Here is a 20,542-nt window from a genome sequence, read left to right as displayed (position 1 = left end):
TGTTTACATTTTACTAAAAACTAAAGTTTTGCATAATTGTGGGCGTGGCCTCTTTGGGTCACAGGTGGGTGTATTCAGTCCATTAGTTGTCTGCTCGGGGTCACTGCAGCTAACATGAACTGGTGAATTTAACCTGTCCGCCATGTTTGTGACGTTGGGGAGAAATAATACGTGAGGAATAACGTGAGGAAGTCTGTCTTCCTGTTTTCTGTCTGTTTTCAGAGGTGAGTGAAATTCCGTTTATACGTTAGCACTAATTAGCAGGTATCAGTGTCTGCATTCACCATACCTAGCCTATTAGCTTAGCCTGTTAACTAGCTAAGGAGCCAGCAAATGAATAAGCCTTGGGTTAACCTTCGAGCAGGACAGCTAACTGTGCTAACGATGCTAACGGCAGAGTTGGCATGTTATTTAACCGACAAGTCGCTCCACACACGCCCCACCTCTTTGCCCAGTTGTGGATTAGGCGGGAGTTAGGTGGAGTCAGGTACAGCCAAGATGGCAACTGCAGACGTCCATCTTTATTTATAGTCTATGGCTGTGGTCGAAAAGTCAAAATAATTTAATTGCCTAACCACTTTTCCTTGACCTCGATGGAAAACATCATGAGGTCAAGGAAGGTTGTGAAGGAGAATTCATCAGGACTTAGGAAAGATCTTTTAAAAACTAACTTAATTTATAACACATGGAGAATAAATGCTCCTTTCCTAACCACAAAAACAGAGGAGACAGGACTGAAATGTTGAAACAAGATGACATGAAAGGAAAAGACAAACGGAGAAAGAAGGAAAATTTTATAATTAAATATGAACAAGGAAATGAACAAGAGATCAGAAGAAATTATATTCATACATAAGTACATAGTTTCCCGGCATAGACGCCTTTGACTTTTTCATACAGTTGTTAATTAAAGAAAATTCATTTTTAATGCATTCCACAATGGGAGGGGCTATAGTGTTATTATTATAGTATTTTGATTTGATTACTATGTTGTTAAGTAGAAAGTAAATATATTTGTTTTTCACGATGACTCCTAACTGGACAAATTTGAAAGAGAAGAGATCTATATTTATGGATTTGGGCTTCATTAATGAGGGTCTGCCAAAGTGAAAGGTGGTGCCAAGGAATTATGGGATGGCATTTTCTCTTTTCCCTTTGTTAAGAAAGGTCCAGTGTTTCCTAAGCTAAAGGTGATAAGATAAGAAGCACTGAAGCTTCTCTCCTTATCATTTAGAGAATTGGACCACCGCAGATACATCCCGGTCATTTCACTCAGTTGGGAAACTTCCGAAGCAAAAAGGCTTTTCGACCGCAGCCTATGAATAAACTCAAATATAAACAGGATTTCTCTCATCTAAAATTATAATTACACAATGTAAAGGCTTTTTATTGGTTCCTATGGGGCAGTAACATGAGAAAAAATATATTTTTTGTGGAAATTCCCTTGTCACAGCAACACAGAGACATGCTGAGAGGTAAGAGAACAGATAAAGAAACATGTGAATGAAATTGTTAAAAAAAAAAAAAAAAAATTAAAAGCATACAATATATAAACTACAATACCTTAGACTATGTAAGTGAATTGCGCAATTATTTAGCGAAAGGAGTCAAGATAGCCATGATGTGTGAACTATATATACAGTAATATACACGCTACACAATAATAATACAATACCATGTAGAAGTCAAAGAGAGTATTATGATATAACATATAATATGATAATATAAAAGCATAATTATAATGATAATTATAGCAATAGTAGTAAAAATATGGAATTGTTATGATATTGTTATATAGTTATATATAACTATATAATATAATAATAATTATTATTTTTGTGGGTTTATGCATAAATACTTTTCAGATTCAGATGTCATTTTTCAAATTAACACAGTTATCCATGTTTTATCACTTCATAACTTCTAATAAATAGTAGAAATTTTACAAATACTGGACATTTTCAAGAGACCAATATGATTCGCAGCATCCACTGGAATAAAAGGTCAAAGGTCATCATCTGCCAGGAGTCAGTGGATGACCGCAGGATGCAGGAATTTCACCTCTGACACCAGAGACCATCTCCCCACATATACAGCTTAACCACCAACTGATCAACTCCATCTGCTGAGGAAGGCCATGAGTGACTGAAAGCTCCAGAATATGTAAGTGGATATATTAATGCTATTACTCTTCTCTCATTTTATTATTTCTGTTATTTCTGAGTCATTAGTAAATTCATTAACCTGGACAAACCATGACAATTCACTTATTGCTGAGCTGCAGCTTCACCTCAAGTGGCCACTAGATGGCAGCAACGGTCCACAGATTAGAGGCCTGGTGGACATGATCATAATGTGAGTGAGATTTAATTGATTTTCCTCGAGAAAATCAATAACTGATGATTCTAGTGTTTGAAGGCCTGTGTGGTTTGTTTCAGAGAAGATATTAATTTGTTGAAATGTCAAGTAATATTGGCAAACAGCAAAGTAACGTGAAAGGAGAAGGTAATTAGGGTTTTAATTATAAGTCAGGTGTTAATTCCCACAGTAAAACAGACACAGAGTACACAGTAGATGGAATCAATAATTACTGAATCAAGTGACAAATTAATATGTATGAAAATATGTGCAATACAGTCAGATGATATAATCTATAAACAACTAAAATGAAAATTCACCACTAAACTACAGTTTTTTTTTGTAAAACATAAAACAACATTGTTTCAGTCACACGCTCAAACACACCTCTTAAAGCTGCATACAATCAATCAATCAATCAATCAATCAAACTTTATTTGTACAGCACTTTTCATACAGGTTAGTGCAGCTCAAAGTGCTTCAGATGACTGACCAGCGAAAAAGAAAAGGACAATTTCAGTAAGAAAACTGCAAGATTAAAAGCTGCAGTAACATCAGCAAACAAAAAAAAACATAAGAAAATTAATAATAAAAGAGCAGATAAAATACAAAATAAAAGAACTGTCTGCTTGTTTGCTGTAAACTCCACATCAGTAACTACAGAGTTTAATTTGTACCAAAGACACCTGACGTTCAGCATCAAAGTTCCCAGGATTGGATTCTGTTCTGAGCAACGCATCAGTACATTTCTGCAGTGTTAATGTTTCTGTGGAGGTCAGGCTGAACCGCTGCAGCAGAAAACCAAACGGAGATCGAATCAGTTTAACAACAGGACAAACTGAAAAACACAATCAACGTACAGACGAGCCTGAAGGTCGTAAACAATCCGACAAGAGACGAGGAAGTTTGAGCAGCAGAGAGAAGAGGAGCTTCAGAGGAGGAAAACAAATCTCTAACCAGACGGACGCAGCTGTGTTTTCACCTGCTGTTACTCACCTGAGAATCATTTTCCAGCAGTAATTATCGGTGATACTGTTTGACATTCATTTGACTGTTCAATTAGTGTTTGATAGTTCCATTAAAATGATTATTTTTTTATTTCAGTTGAAGTCTTTCTTAATGTGCTTGATTTAAATCCTCTCCCAGGAGTCTTTGCAGCATCGCCACTGCTGCTCTCTCTCCCACTTTAAAAACATCTTCAGCCAGATGTCATTGGTCAGTGCGCTCTGGCTTCTGTAGCATAGCAACACAACATCCCAATTCTTAACTCTAATTGGCTGCAGGGTGTGTTACATTTTCAAATCAGTGCGCAGCTGTGATGCAGCAGCCTCATCAACATGCTGAATACTCTGAATAACCAGAGGGCGACTGCTTTCAGCTTTACCTCGGCCTCAGACAACAGGCTGCTGAATGTCATCACTTTTATTGGACAAATTTAAATATTGAACAAATTAAATATTGGGCTAACCAAACCAAATACATTAAAAGGATTAATAATATAATAACATATAATATGTACAATTAAATACTTAGATATACAAGATACTAAATACAAATACAAAAAGTAGCAGCATCATTGGATTTTTCTGGAATAAAATTCTGTAGATCTGAGCTGATTAGACTTTAAGGACTTTACTTAGCTAATTATAATTTATGATGAAGCAAGAGCAGAACACAAAGCCATAGAACAGTGTACCTCTAAATAAACTCTTCCTGTTGTCTTCTGCCCACTGCTTATTCTATAAAACTGGACCTACTGGGAGCTGTACTGGGAGCTGTACTGGGAGCTGTACTGGGAGCTGTGGCCTGAGCCCACTCTGCTGCTCTGCTCCTCCTGTCTGTTGTCTGTATTTTCTTCAGGCAGTTTGTTGTTGTTGTTTTCAACTTTATTATTCATATAGTGAGTCAGTGACAGTCGTCTGCTGCCTCTGTTTAAACCAGAGTGAAGATACAAACACATAAACGGTGGTCGAGTCAAGTGTCAAGTGTTTAGAGGACGAGACTCAAGTCGAGTCTCAAGTCGCTGTGGATGGACACGATAGCTCAATAATGCCTTGATCAGACTTCTTCCAATTCGGCACAAACATTCACTAGGACTCAAGGACGAATTGATTAGATTTTGAACATAGATATAATAAATATTTGATATGACTCTAGATAAACAGGGATGTAAACCAGGCAGTAATTCTAGTTAGAAGTGGGATTATTTTCTTTTTCTTTATCTTGATTTTCCTGTCCTGATGTTAATCCTTTACAATGGTAATGTATCCCCCTGAGATACAGTGAAACAGCTGACTACTTTTCCTGAATTGTGCTGCAAATCTCTGCTACATGGACTGGAGTGTTTACACCCTCTGATACCCAGTAATTACTACATCAGGGTTCATTTGTCTGGGGGCACTGCTGGAAATGAAACAGATGAAAGACTGAAGCACTGAAGAATTAGTTAAAGTGGATCTGTGTGTGTGTTTTTGTGTTTGTGTGTGTGTTTTCCCCCCAGAACGTTTTTCCTGTTAGCATTCCTGCAGTCTCTTTGCCAAAGAACAAGTGTCTGCAGCAGAGCAGCAGACCCACATTCAGCCCTCTTCCCCATAAGGATTTAAAGCTGCAGACTAAACTACTTTATGGAAGATTTGAAATGACTAAATAGAAATAAATCAAAGCAGCAAAGTGAAAATTACGAACATTTTTTATCCCATTATCTCGAGATAACAAAGCTCGTATCCCGAGATAACGATATATTATCAGGAGAAAACTATTTTGAGTGATCCTCACACACTAGGTCGCTGTAACTCTCCTCCTTAGCAACAATCATTGGTAACTCGTTAGCTGAAAATCATCTAAAAATCTAAAACATCATCTATGAAAAGACACAGTGTGATTTCTGCCCTCGGTTTAAATATTGTCTGATGCTTTGATCAATGTGTCGTCCTGACATTTTCACTTCACAGCTCTAGAAGTTTCCATCTGCATCTGATTAACAAAGTAATTATAATGAGAAAACAAGCTTCGTTATCTCGAGATAACGGGAAAATTATCTTGCTGTTGTTCCACTCTGCAGAGGACAAACATATGGAGAAGCCCAGCAGTGTGTGTGTGTGTGTGTGTGTGTGTGTGTGTGTGTGTGTGTGTGTGTGTGTGTGTGTGTGTTTTGTCTAATTCTCTGCAGATTTGGATTCATTTTCATTCAGTATTTTAAACTGAACATTATAACCATCATGAAGGAGGATTTATTGATGAACTGTTTAATTAAACATGAGTTTTAGCTTCAAAGTGCCTGACTGGGATTTATTGGTTGGTTTTAGTGCAGTTCTCACCTGGGAACAGGGACAACTGGCTCTTTGCTCTTTAATTTAATAGTTTAATCATGTAATTTATGATTAAAACTATTACCTTTTTGGCCCCTTAATACTAATCAACCATGGTCTGCATGTCTCAGTCTCTCTGAGTATTGTTGCTGACCATGGTCATCCCTTCATGGCCACAGTTTACCATCTTGTAATGGCTGCTTCCAGCAGGATAATGCTCCATGGGGAGTGATGCATCATGTCAACATGTTTCCAACATCTGGGGGAATCTGTGACATGAAGAACTGAGGCTGTTTGAGAGCAGAGGGAGGAGTAGGTGTTCCTAATAAAGTGCTCTGTGAGTGTAGAACGTATGTAGAATATAGTGCTGTCTTCACAGACCTGTCAGGCACTAAACTGTACTGTACAGAATATAATTATTTATTGTCACGTAGACTTCGTATCCCAGCAAGCATGAAACGTCAGAAGGATGTTGGACTCTAACGACTTTGCATGGAGGTCAGATGTTTTGATCACGACCAGAATATCGGTATTTCATGTCAATATGGCGTTGGCAACACAACTTTAAACCAAAAAAATATCAATTAGCTGTCGTCAGTGTTCTGCATCAGATTGATGTTGACTTTATCCTGACATTGAATTTTTTGTCACCTAACGTCACAACCTTCATGCAACCAAATATCAAGATCTAACGTCGTTAGCAAGCATCAACCTCCAGGGCTGAAAACTGAAGCCTCAACAGTGAAGAACCAGAAGCTGCAGTTCCTCTAATGGCCACTAGAGTCTGGCTCCAACAGTGAGTCAGTCCCCATAGACTCCCATGTTAAAATGTCCAACTTTACAGCAGAAATAAACACGTTTACAGCCTGGTACAAAAACTGTTTTGGTCTCTAGAGCTATAACTCACCTGTTTATATAACTCACCGGTTTACATTTTATTAAGGACTACAGTTATGGAGGATTGAGGGTGTGGCCTCTCTGAGTGACAGGTGGGTGAGCGTATACTCACCCATATATAATCTCAGAAAGAAAGAAAAGAAAGATAATCTTTAGAATTAACCATCATGTCGGTCACAACATGGCTGCAAATGAAAAGGTCCATTATTGTAAATCTTCATGTGCCGTGAAGAAGAACACGCTGCGATCTGCAGCTCTCGTATATCAGCTTTTCAACATGGAAATCCGTCTCCATGATGTTTGTAATCATAAATATTATTGTGAGCTGAATGAAATATCACCATGACATTGTTATGAAGTGGGATTTAATATAAAAAGATAAACAACTGAAAATGACTGATGATTCATTTTTCATCACTTCTGAATAATTTGGATGAAAGATGAAATATTAAAAGTTGTTTCTGCTGTTTATGACAAATGACAGATTTTATTCTAGATCTGTTTTCATCACATATTATTCACTCACTCACTCCATCATGCACACACATGCACGCTCGCTCGCTCGCTGCTGGGGGATCCATATGTTTGTCCTCCGCTGCGTGGAACAGCAGAGAAGTGTAAAGGCTCATCACACACACAGCGGGACGTGAACTGGAGCGTCTGGTGGCGGCAGACTGACATCAGTGGCGAACACACAAACACACGTAGCGTGAGGCTGGTGTAATAACACAGGCTTTCATACAGGCCACACCCTGACAGCAGGTGTTGGGATGTTTACACAGGTGATGGCAAACACCTGATCCCACGCTTGTGTCAGTGTCAAATCCAAAATATCCTGTAGACTTATTATTTAAACCAGCTCCTGGTAGATTTATTATGATCATCTCTGATGCTGAAGCTCTGATTAGAAGGAGTGAAGTGTAGAAGGGAAACATCATCTCTATGTTCCCATGGTTCTATGTTCTGTTGTTCTAATATAGTTCTTTTATATTTTAATCTGTTTTAACAATACGTCCTTTTATTCTATGAGTACTTTCTGGATTGTTTTCCTGCTTTTAGTCTTCAGTGTTTCCTCAGTTCCTGTTGTTATTGTCTTATTGTAATTTATTTATTTATTGGTCATTTATTGTCGTGTGTGTAAATGTGTGTGTGTGTTGATTGTTCTGGTCGGCTGGTAACTAATAATCCAGGTTGCATGCGCAGCAGAATGTGATCACAGACTCTACACCAGCATTCTTAGTGTTTACGAAGCAAATTGCTAGAAACCAGTAAAGTTGCTGGTTAGACGTGAAGTTGAGAGACGTCTGTCGACTCTAACATGTACTGTACTGTAAGCTACTGTAATTATGCTAACCAAGTCTAGACAATGTTAGCGCTTGTAGGAAGTGAGATGTGACCCGCTTGTGTCCCATACGATCGACTGGCAGCACGGGTTAAAATCACAACAGCTCCATTCACACAAGTTATATCACTTCCAGATGTTTGTCATCAAAACGTACCAGACATGAGATTTTTCAGCCATTAACAGCTGATATTTGTTCCCCTCCTGTCATTTTACAACATGCATTTTTCATCAGTTACTTATTGATTTTTTTTTTTTAAGTAATGTAGGAATGAAAATTATTTTGAAGTGATATTGTCAATTGATTTTCCACCTTTTATCTAATTATAATCAAAGCCGTAAACCAAATACAGCTGATAGAAACACAAGAACTAAACTTGGTTTGTTTTAGTCACTGTGGTTTGGAAATACATCTCTCAAGAATAATTTCCAAATGCAGATGATTCACAACAATTAGAAACACAAAGCACGAATGAATTGTTCATACAGAGAGTCTGTTGCTCGTATTGTTGGTCTGAGATCGTATCTGAAGTGACCTGTAAACTGTGACGTCATTACTTATCTGTTTCTGTGCTTGGTGTATGTGAGTGAGTGAGTGAGTGAGTCAGTGAGTGAGTGAGTGAGTGAGTGAGTGAGTGAGTGTGTGAGTGAGTGAGTCAGTGAGTGAGTCAGTGAGTGAGTGTGCATGTGTGTGATTCAGTTGATTCAACTGTATGATCATTTTAGAAGATGTAGTTTTGGGTGTTGTTGAATTGTTAATTGAATTATACTAAGATAATTATTGTCATTTAGCCTCATTGATATAAATGGGATGGGGACAAACAATAGAAACACCTGTTTATATAATGAAATACAGTTCAACAACATCACAAACTGCAGCCTCCAAAATGACCATGAAGTGTCATGAAGGTACGATTACACGACTGCATTAGACGTTTTGGATCGGTGTACTTTGGTGTATTTTCTGTACCAAAACATCATAACTCTCCCAGATTGATAATTAATAATGAAATTAATGATGACTTCCATTTACCTGCTTCAGATTCAGGGTATCATGCACGTTGACTCACTGTCACTGACTTCCTGTAACCCCTGAATAGAATAATTTAGTGTTATTAGTAACACCTGCCCTGCTCATGGGACATGTGTGTGTCACTGGTAGGCCAGTGTGTGTCACATGACTTAGTCTTGACTGTGGTTCCTGGTGGTAGACCCATTCAGACTGTGTGTTTCCTGCTCTGTTTGAACAGCCACTCCGCAGCCTCCTCTCAACATCTGTCCCAGCTGCCCGGCTCAGATCAGGAGCTGTCCATGGTGCTGAACCTGAAAACGCCCCATTGCCACAACTGACATATGCAGCCCTTCAGAAATGCACAGTGTAGTAAAGATCATTAGACAAGGGAGGCAGAGAAAACAATACAGAGCCCTTTATCACAAGCTATGAGCCATTACAAGACATTAGAAAAGCCGGCAGCCTCTAAGTAGCTGTTGCCGTGTGAAGATTTATATGTATAATGTATAGCTGTATGTCAAAAACTATCCAATTAGTTATTGCTCAGCTGTCTGGCAATCAACAGGTATCATTGAAGGAAAGACTGGTGCTATTTTATTTCCATATTTTAGTGGGACAGTTTTGTTTATGGGATCGGTTGATTCAAAATAAAAAAGGATGAATGACCTGATGGCTTAATGGTTAAGACATGGATCGTAAAATTTCATTGTCCTCAGCCTCTCTGTCTCTCTCCCTATGTTTCCTGCCTGTGTCTACAGCGACTTCCCGTTAAAGGAAATAAATAATGCCCGTTATTATCCTTTTAAAGGATTGTTCTTTAAAGCTGCATTAATCATAATGTTGCCCAGCAGGGGGCAGATGAACTACAAAGAAAACATAGCCTGAGCTGTAACAGCCTTATAATGTTTTTGTTTTAATATTCTGCTGACACTAAGCAATATTAAAATCTTGCTGGAGGCCCCTTTATAACCACCTGAAAATGTAAGTTTAATATTCATGTTTCTTTTAGCTCTGTTTTGGTGTCGATCAACTGAGTTGTGGTAGTTTATGTAGTGTATTGTGGTAAGAGACAGTGGTGAGACCAAAGTCAGACAGTCAATGTGCCATAAAACCAAAACAAAGATCTAATTAGCTCCATGGAGCTGCAGAGTTCAAGCTGATTAATGCAACTCTTAAAAAACACCATGTGTGACTTTGGTGTCAGTTCTTCAGGAATGATGTACTTGAATTTGGAAGATGCCTCTAATGGTTATCAAAATCTAATCTAACAGCTAGTTACTCCACCTTAGTTACTCCACCCATGTTAATTTGGAAAATGGAACACACAGGAAGTGGTTCCTACAAATTAAATGCAGAAGAGAACAGCTGGAGGTTCGTCTGAGAAAACCTCACATGCAGAAAATGTCAGGACTTGTGATTCTTATTTAAAATGAGATAAAAGCTGTTGCTCACAGACTTTCTCATGTATTACTCTGTTTTAGTTTATCACGACCTGTAGCTCGGTCTTATTGTTGGAAGTGATTTTATAGAGCAACAACATCCACATAGGGAGGAGGCTGGTTGGATGGGTCAACGGAAAGTTGGACTTTTCCCACTTCAGACCAATAGTTGATGGTGTTTCTTTTTTCCATGACCGTTCCCCAACCTTTACCACGTGTTTACTGTAACCATGACAACGAAGGTCCCTCTGCAACCAGTACACTCCTAAAGGTCGTATCAGAGGGTAGGGGTAAATTACCCGTACGGTTGTTAAGGTTGGAGGACCTCTTGCGACTAACTAAGTAAGGTGTTACACATCAGAAAGACCACCTGTGTGCAGACAGTGTCCATTAGCTGTGCCGAACAAACCACTGAAGAGACAGAGCGCTGGGTCTTCAAAGTGTAAATGTCTTTACTATGTTCTGTTAATTAGCTCTCAGACTACTCATTACTGGAAGAGTATTTCCTGTATACCTGTCCAGAAAGTATTTGTGTCTAAACATGTGTAGAACAATGCTAACCCTACTCCTACCCTTAACCAATTCGCTGGGTGTCGCTGTAGCAACTAGAAATGTTGGGGGTCTTAAGACTGCGGTAACTTTAATTTTAGAATCCAGCGAAGTAAGAGTTTGATTCATAAATAATATAACGTATACATATTTTTATATATAATACTGTAACACTTTTAGGGAGTGGATGCGGCCCACGAAGGTGTGGCCCTTCGTCATAACTTTCTTGTTACAAAATAATGAGGTTTTAAGTCTCTTGTACTGTTAGCTGTTGAACTGAGCTGAAACCCAACACTTACATTTAACAGTGTAATCCTCAGGCTCTCTGTCACTGTTGTTGACTGCCATATTATTTTCATTACCAGTGCGCAATGAATCTTGGGATATGTTGGCCCATGAAGGATGATCTGTGTACGTGGCAGCCATCGAATTTTCATTTTGAAATGAGAAAACCAAAATCGGAAACAGCTTGTTTCTAGAATAACATTTAAAAATAGGGAAACAGAAAATGACTAAACGACTATCGAGCCAACATTAGTGCTCCTGATAACACAGAATCAAGAAAAAATATTATTAAAAATATTTTCTGGAATTTGAAAATCTCAGACTGATAACTTGAGTAGCTTTTAGGTAAGGCAGATTTATTTGTATAGCACATAATCATACACAGAGGCCATTTAATGTGCTTAACAGAAATAAATGAAGCATGAAAGGAGAAGAGAAAAAAAAGCATAATAAGAAAACAGTAGAAAAACAAATTATAAAATAGATAATATCTCATTAAAGTACAAGATTAAAAGATTAATAGCCAGATAATAATGCCAGCTCTGTACTTTTGCTATTTTTTACTGTTTCACTAGACAATGAAATTGACAAATAATAATAAACCTGATTGTGTTTGTGTTTGTTTGTTGGGGAGGGGGGGGTGGGGATGGGAAAGGGGCGTGGAATAAGCCAACATCACAGGCTAATGCAGCTTCCCACCATGCCATCAATCTCCGTCTGTGGAGCGTCTGACCGTCACCCGGGTTGCCTTCATCCGTCCTGTCACCCGAAGGACTCGGCGTCGGACCGGCTGGGTCGGATCTCTGGGCCTCTCCAGTAGCGGGATGAAAGCGACGTGGTGATTAAAAGGAGCATCTCCTCCCCGTCTCTCTCTTCTCCAGAAGCGGACCCCGGCTTTATTCTCCTACCGGCGGAGACATGAGGAACCCACTGGCCGATTTAGCCCTGACATTCTGGCTGTTTCTAGAGGTGAGCGGCGCCGGACGGTGAAACACGGAGCGACGTGTTGTTCTAGGTCTGATAGACACGCAGCTGGTTCCGTAGTGTTTCACCTTTGAGTGTATTTGTCATGTAGAGCCGGTTCATGGTTGTGTCGGGGCTGGTCGCTCTGCACAGCTGCCTGCCGCTGATACGTGCCGCTCGGGATGTTTTCCAAAGCGAAACTGCATTTAAAACTGACATAATTCAATATTAACTCACTTGGCGCCAAAACCACACACACCACAGAGGACAAGTGTGAATATTTATAACATATATGGCATCTTCTGTTAACTTCGGCATGCAAGTGATCCACTACGAAACACTGCACGGCGGTGAAATCTTAACTTCTATATCGGCTGCAGCTGCTGCTGCCGCCGGCTCGGCTGTGATGTAAGTCCCTGCATAGGACATGAGAACAAAAACAGAAATGTCAGAAGGGGTAGAGCAGCTGGGAGAGCGTGCATGTGCATGAGGATACTGCAGTTTCATTTCATTGTTTGGTGAGTGCAACAGAGGACGGAGGTGGGCGAGCGCAGAGAGTTTACCTGTGATCCTGTCATCCCTTTGTCTTTGTGCCCAGACCCCATAACCACTCACTGGGTTACTGGGCCTGTAGGACACACACACACACACACACACACACACACACACACACACACACACACACACACACTCATTACTGTTGTACAGTAGGCAGGAGGCTGAATCCAGCTGCAGCCAATGATATTCAGATTTCCTTTGTCTCCTATTATCTTATACAGATGTTTCATACGTTTATACTTTTTGTGAAATCATGTGGCTCCAAAGGTTTCCTCTGTTCTCTCTTGACATTTCAAAATGAGTGTAATTTCTTTGGTGGGAGGGGTTTAATTGTCATTTGAGGAGGATGAGGAGACAACAATGGGCTCAAATATTATTCTTATGGGTCCCTGAAGGTAACACGATGTGGTCACATTCCCCGCTCTTTCTGCCAGTCCAGTACCGCGAACACTCATGTCTGTCCATGTATTATTTACTCCCGTCATTATTATTTTATTTCATTCAGCTGACTTGGAGAGCACATCCATTTTGAATGTGAGCCGGCAGCTTGGAGGGAGTCGAGCCCTTAGACCTTGTGCTGGTGCTGCCTTGTTCACTTTGATAAGTGGTTCTGACGGCCTGCGCCTCTGAATTGACGCCTCTGACGTCTCGGTTCATTTTCAGGAGCTCTGAATGACAAAAGTGCGACTTTATGTTTCTTGTGGTGGAAAAGCCTCTGTGGCATTCGAACAGATGATGTTGATTTATACAGGTTTAAAAGCTAATCTGGTGTGTGTTTCGTGTGAGCAAAGGTGTTGTGGAGACACAGATTGTAAGTACATTAGAGTCAGATTTATGTCTCCACCTCTGGCAGATTTAGATTCATATCATTATAATTAAATGTCGAGCTTCGGAGCTGCTACACGTTTGAATTTTCTGATTTCCAGGATAGTGAGAGTTGTGTTTTCACAGCTTTCCAACTGGACTCAGGTGATCCGTACTACTACACATACTGGGTTAAGTGGACTGCTCATGAAGGTTTCTCTCATCCACAGCAGTAATACGACAGTGGTTCCCAGCTACGCTACGCTTATTTTTACCTGAGAATTGTTGAAGAGATCACCGTGTGATGGAGAGAAAAATATCCCTGGTTTAATTTCCGGAGGAGGTAGGATCTCAATGCAGAGCAGCCAATCATAACTTTGGATTTTGGCAGAGCGCCTGGATATATTTAGAGTGTTATAGTATGTGCAGTATTCTCCCAGGTGTACTGAGTGACATGTTCTCTTGTTTATTTATTTTAAAGTTATTCAGATAGTGGAGTGAGAGACAGACAGGAAAGTCAGGGAGAGAGAGAGAGAGAGGGGATGACATACCAAAAGGCCACAGGTCGGACACAGGACAGTGTTCAGGGCCAGTTGCACCACAGTGAGTCCTGCTGGTCTTAGTGGTTGGATAGTGTGAACCTTGATTGGGAATCAGGAAGATAATGCATGTGCCAGTTCCCACACATGCACAGTAGTATATTAAAAATGTGAGTGTTCATGTTTCTGTACCTGTGCGAGGCAGCACGTCAAGTCTGCAGCGGGTTAACAGACAATGTGACGGTCACCACCGATATTCCAAGCTGTAATATCTTTCTGCATTAAAACACTATTATGAGATCTGAGCCAATGTGATGATTAGAGACTGCGGAGCTGCTCAGGTGGAGTGCGACCTGAGGGTGATGCCAGAGGACAGACTGTGTTTCTGTCTGAATTAAGCAGGTTTACTCTCTGTACTGTCAGTGAATTGTTTTGAATTACAAAACCTTAAACCTTAAAAAAGATATCTGTGTGACTAGGGGTGAATTTATTCAGTATAAGATAATCAATTGGTTTTATTTTACTCCTGATCGCCACAGGATGCGTTTACTGACCAATACTTTATGCTGGAAATGTCAGACAGAAGTGAGAGTTTTAACTTGTTTAGCCATCTTGGGAAAAGTACTGGAGCACATAGGGAGGTGGGTTTGATGGTGCCTGTATCAGCGAGACTGGCGACATTCCCTGTATGGAGGACTGAAACTGCCAAAAAGAATTTAAAAAAACATAAACATAAATCCATAAATAACTTAATATACCATTAAATGCACCAAGAATAATATACAAAATAAATAGGCATTAATTAAGTAATAAAATGTGACAATTAAGTACTTTAAAATTTGAAATAAACTGATTTCTGTTTTCATTTGGTTTTTTACCTTTTGTATTACTTCCCCTATTTATTTATTTACTCTCCCATTTAAATGTCCATTTTAGTTATTTATTCATTTATTGCCCTTTGTTGCCCCACCCCACCCCCCAATCATTTCCCGCAAACGTAGTTATTTATTTTCATTATATTATTTATTTCATTATTATTATTTTATTTAATGGCATATTAAGTTACTTATTAATTTTTTATTTTGCCAGTTTCAGTCCTCCAAACAAAACTTATATGACCGTAAAACAATATTTTACAGTGATGTTGAACATTTATCTTTAGTCCGTATGAGACGGACGGAGTCAGTCTTACCTGTCTGAGGTGTGGACTGCACAACTCACTGATGCTGTGAATCATATAAGTTCTGATTAAAACTGCAGCTTCTCTGATGTCGACGTGGCTTTTTGAGTTAAATACAGCGTGTGGGAGGGATGTATTAAACCTCAATTCCATTAGATCATTATAATCAAAACTCTGAACAGCCACTGTGCAGAAGGAGCGTTTGATTTGTGGATAACTTCACAGTGTGAAGTGTTGCAGTCAAACAAATAATGAACTCTCTGTGTGTTTAGAGAGTCAGCTGTTGTATATGACACGAATAGAGCATCAAGTACATGGGCTTAAGATTCATTGGCATCATGAAAGGGTTACCATGGTAACCTCTTGACGTGACGGCTCAGAATGGTGTTGTATGAATAATGGTCAATGGATATGATTTTCACTCTGAATAGTTGAATAGCAGTTGAATAGAAAAGCTCTGTAGCGTTGATCTTCTGTGTGACGGGCGGAGTTCGTCATGTGGGTGTAAGTAATGTGAATCTTCAACATCAGCTTTAACTTACCTCTTAATGATGGACTGTGGCAGACGTCAGACATCCATCTGGTTTTCGGGGACATATCATTTAATCATCGGTGGTTATTATCAACTGTAAAATTATAATTATGGTGATTACAGACACATGGGATCAGATGGTTGCTGTTTTTGGACATTTTGGAATTTGTGCATCTGACTTTAATTTTCCTAAACAAACAAACAAACAAACAAACAAACAAACAAACATTTGACCAGTGTGGTAGAAGCTTCAGAAACTGTTTCCATGCTGTTGTGTAAGACCCCATTTCAGACAGATGTTGGATTAATTTTAGAGGCTTTTTGCCTTTTTTGTGTTGCAGGACACTTTGCAGGATAATTACGAAAGCTCAGTTTGAAATATCTCATGTTACATAATGTCACGCAACAGAGCGCCAGGGTTAGGAGCAATTTGACGTCCACTACTGTCCCCCGAGGGACTAGGAGACTGGGCATTACAGTAACATCTGCGTGGTTCAGTTATTACCTGTGTTCTGATCTGCTTTGGTGGTCTCTGATTGTGTCATAGGTTTTGGAAATGCTCCTGTTTTAGCAAAGCAATACATAAGTGTAACATTAGTAATTTTAGGTATGAACTGTGTTATGCTAATTGATACAAAAGACTTGAAGCTGAAGTATACAGGAGAAAAGCAAAAAAAAAAACTGATGGAGGCTAGCAAAAAAAGTTGACTTTATATGCAGCAGATAATCAGCTGTTTGCATATTTAAAACTCCATATTTTACACCGATGTTTAATTTGAAGTGTTGATCCATAAGAAGATGTATCTGTGGTTCATCTCAGTGTAGTTTTACACCTCCTCTCTCAGGCTTCTCTCTGGAGCTCTAGTAACAACAGGTCGGTGAGCCAATCAGAAGAGAGGAGGCTCTGATCCTCTCTTGTGGGTCCAGGTGGGCGGGGCTTGGTGACTGCTTTGTTGTGACATCACAAAGTTCCAGAAGTCCTGACGGCTGGTTTTAAGGCTCAGTTTCTGAATACAGGCTGTGTGCATTTCTCTGTGGACTGAGGCTTTGATACTTTCACAGTATTAATATAGAAGCTAGAGCTGATCTATAATCACACTACACATGGACGAAGACCTTTACACTGGAGGAGCTTTAATAATTTGTAATGTTATCATAGATATGCTAACGACAGGCAGTGTGATATCAGTCACTGATAAACGTCACCTCCTTTATTCCTGAGACCATAACTTCTACCTACTATCTTTTTCCATGAAACAACATTTAACACTGACAGTTTATAATTACATCACACTGTGTCTACATGCACATTAAACAGCCTCAACCTGTTGATGTTGTACCAGCTGGTTTAAAAGCAGTAGTCATTATAACCTAAACTCAATGAGCTGCTTGTGTCTTAATCACTGTTCTCTCTGCTATTTTAAGTGTTTGTGTCTTTTCTAACCTTCTTCTGTTCTTTTCTCTTTTCTGTTTCTATTTCTGTTCTTTGTTTTGATGTTTTATTACCCTCTAAAGCTCTTCACTAAATTTGAAAGTGCAAAGACTTGAAACTTGTGTGAGGTAATCCATCACAGTTCATGTCGTTAGTTACCTTGTTCTGGACATTTGAAGTCACTAAACGTATTGATGTGGCTGCTGTCACAAATTCAAGCCCAGGAAACACAAATCATTTACATTCAAACTGTTTTATTTAATTCTTGTAATAGGTCACAGCAATACTGTAACAGGGCTTTTAGAAATACTGAGGACATGAGCTCAAGTTCCTCTGGTGGAATCCTCTTCCTCCTCAGACGTTTGACTAACCACTAAAAGAAGCCTGTGGAAATTTATCATTACTTTTTTCTCTTGTTTTAATAATTAATATAAAGGCTCTTCACTGCAACAACTGCTTCTTCACACAGCAAAGGCAGAGATCTTTTTGCCTAAAAGCTGTCAAGATAATATAAATAAATAACATTCTTTTTTCTTCTGCAGTTATTATTCAATTTTATCTCATTGTTATTATCAAGTGGATTTTATTTTCCATTTCATTGTCCGTAAATATTTAAAAAATGTTTTCTATGTTAATTTTATATCAGTTTTTCATGTGGAGTAATTTCTTTGTTGTGAAGCACCTTGAGCTGCATTTCTTACATGAAAGGTGCAAATGAATTTAATTATTAATAGAAGTAGTAAGTCATATATATTTAAAGATACTGAGAGTAAAAAATAATCAGAATCAGCATTAAATGTTAAAATCTAGTTACAGAATGTCGAACTCTAAATTCGCAGAAACAAAACTGACGACGTGACCTTGGCGTCCTCGGTGACGACAACAGTTTTAAGGCGTCGAGATCCAAACAGGATCTCAGGGGCGTGAGGTGAAGCTACTGCGTGACGTAGGGACAGAGGTGCGTCAGTGCGGAAGTTAGTTATTGATGTTTGGCTCATTGATTTGGCTCGTGAATCAACACGGTCAGCAGTTAAAGCAGCAGCAGCTGAGACACACACACACACACACACACACACAGGATAACGAGGATATCGTTATGTCCATTGCTAATAAATGTTTATGAATCCACCAAGAAATAATGACAGCTCTGAATTAATCTGTTGCACAAAGCAGTTTTAGTTCTTGACTATCTTAAGCCGAACTGTGGCACAATGAATTCTGGGTAAATTAAGACTTTTTATGCCTCAGCGCCAGTGACAGTCAGAGCTGGAGACATATTGTTTACGGGTCGTCCATCCGTCTGACCCACGATGTCTCAGTAACACCTTGATAGAACTTCTTCAAATATGGTAAAAACATTGACCTGGACTCAAGGACGAACTGATCAGATTTTGTTGGTCACAGGTCAAAGGTCAGCGTGACCTAACAAAACACAATTTAACCATAACTCAAGACTTCACACAGCAATTATGACAAATGCTTAATATTTTATATGACTCTGGATAAACAGGGATGTAATCTGAAACTTCTAGTTTTCAAAATATAATTAAAAATTTACTGGTCTGAAATATCTTTGTGAAACCGGCAACAGAACCGGCCTGAGAAACATCAGACGTGTAAGTTTTCCTCAGTACACTTGTCTGTACATCATCAAACAGGAGCTGCTAACAGCTAATTCAGCCGACTTTTAATGGAACCAATTTTCCAAAATATGTACGCAATACACGCTAGAAAAAGAAGTTGTAGCCGACAGCGTGCTAGCTTCCTGAATTAGCCTCTGTAGCATCCGTCGCATCCTGGTGATGCTCTGATATTCTCCGGCCTCTGTGTCTTACACCGCACAGACAACCTCTTGATCTTGACGTGACTAGTTCAGGCCACCATCTCCCTCCTCGTGACAGAGCGGCCTCTCTGCGTGCAGTCATCCGTCAGTAAACGCTCCATTTCCAGGCCTTTTCTGTTCCTATAATTGGAGTACGATTGCATTGCCATGCACTGTATGATCAAGGTTTGTCTCCTCGCGTCTAGATTCAGTAGAGGTTATGAAATTGAATGACAACAACCGGCCCATATAATGATATTCTAACGTTGATTTACATGATTTGATTGTCTTCAAATCCCATTTCAGCACAGAAGTGAAACAAAAGTGACAAAGAAAAAAAGCTGCAGAAGTGTCATCAATTAAAATAGAAAAAATTTCCACATTTTACATTTTTGGTAGATACACTTGCCCTGTCTGTGCACCCATGGGTGTTTGGTCTTAAAATGATGGTCAGGTGCATTTTTGGTGCATTTTTGGTGCATTGCTATTTTGAGGCAGCAGGAAGTGATTGTGTGAGTGACCAACAAAAACCTGGTCTGAAGTCAGCGGCTCCGTATTTCACTGTTATTTAAGGACGCATTAACGACAGAGTGCTGCAGCGTTTCCCATTCTTCACCGTGACTAAATTAGTTTCACCACAGTTTCATTATGAACTAAAAATTAATTTATACTTCTTATAATAAACATGAAATATGTCTGACATTGTGATTTGTGCTGTTGCGTACTTGTAGAGCTGTGCTCAGAGCATTGATTCACTCAGTCCTTTATTTCCCCTCAGTGTCCTGTGTGTGTGTGTGTGTGTGTGTGTGTCAGGACCGGACTCACTGGTCCGTCAGGGCTGTTTTCAGTGCAGGCTCACCTGGCTGTTAAAGGTGATGGCGCTGTGATTGATTTATTGGATGTTGCAGCCAAAACACTCCCATGATTAATTAAGAGACTAAGTACGACTCTTCTGAGCCGTGCACCTGGAGCAGCGGCAGTTTTTTCTGCCGTTAAAATAGTTAAAAAAATGAAGAAGAAAATGACATGGACATACGTTACATGTACCGGCGCCACGAGCGTCAGACCACGAGCTTTGGATCATTAAGATAGATCCCTCAGTATCAGTGGGAGGTAAAGAATCTCGTGGAACTGCAGCTCGACTGACGGTGATGTGAGGACTTCGGTTCACCACAGTTTGACCTGCTGGCTGATTTATACGTTGCGTGACTGTGGGGGCGGATTCAGTCCGTCACTGTCATCTCTGGGTTGATCGTTGTTGGCACTCTCTGACAGATGACGGCTGTTTGCATGAATCTGGAAGTTGTACAAACTCACTGGTAGTGACAAAAACAATATTTTCACACATTTGTCCAACCTCCGCAGAGTCATTAAAAACCCGGTCGGCTCTTTGGGTGATTACTACCACCAACATCTCAAACATGACTTCTGTCAGTGCAGGTGACTTCAGACAGACCTCCTCATCAGGCCTGTGTATATAGACGATTTAAAATCCACGAACCTAAACAAATCAGGGCTGACA

The 20,542-nt window shown here is 39.6% G+C and overlaps 1 protein-coding gene across 1 annotated transcript in view; it reads left to right on the top strand.

Annotated features, from left to right (window-relative positions):
• The first annotated feature begins 11,895 nt into the window (after window positions 1–11,895).
• Window positions 11,896–20,542, top strand: part of vopp1b (VOPP1 WW domain binding protein b) — a 39,567-nt gene continuing 30,920 nt past the window's right edge. The window contains exon 1 of the mRNA XM_023395879.2: window positions 11,896–12,159. Coding sequence (XP_023251647.1) covers window positions 12,109–12,159 — 51 coding nt within the window. The 5' untranslated portion in view covers window positions 11,896–12,108. The remainder of the gene's footprint in view (window positions 12,160–20,542) is intronic.

The sequence above is a fragment of the Seriola lalandi genome, unplaced genomic scaffold, assembly GCF_002814215.2.
Source record: "Seriola lalandi dorsalis isolate HSWRI2012SDOR001 ecotype SW California unplaced genomic scaffold, Sedor1 jcf7180002054970, whole genome shotgun sequence".
In the NCBI taxonomy this organism is placed as follows: domain Eukaryota; kingdom Metazoa; phylum Chordata; class Actinopteri; order Carangiformes; family Carangidae; genus Seriola; species Seriola lalandi.
This window is presented reverse-complemented; position numbering and strand designations above follow the sequence as displayed.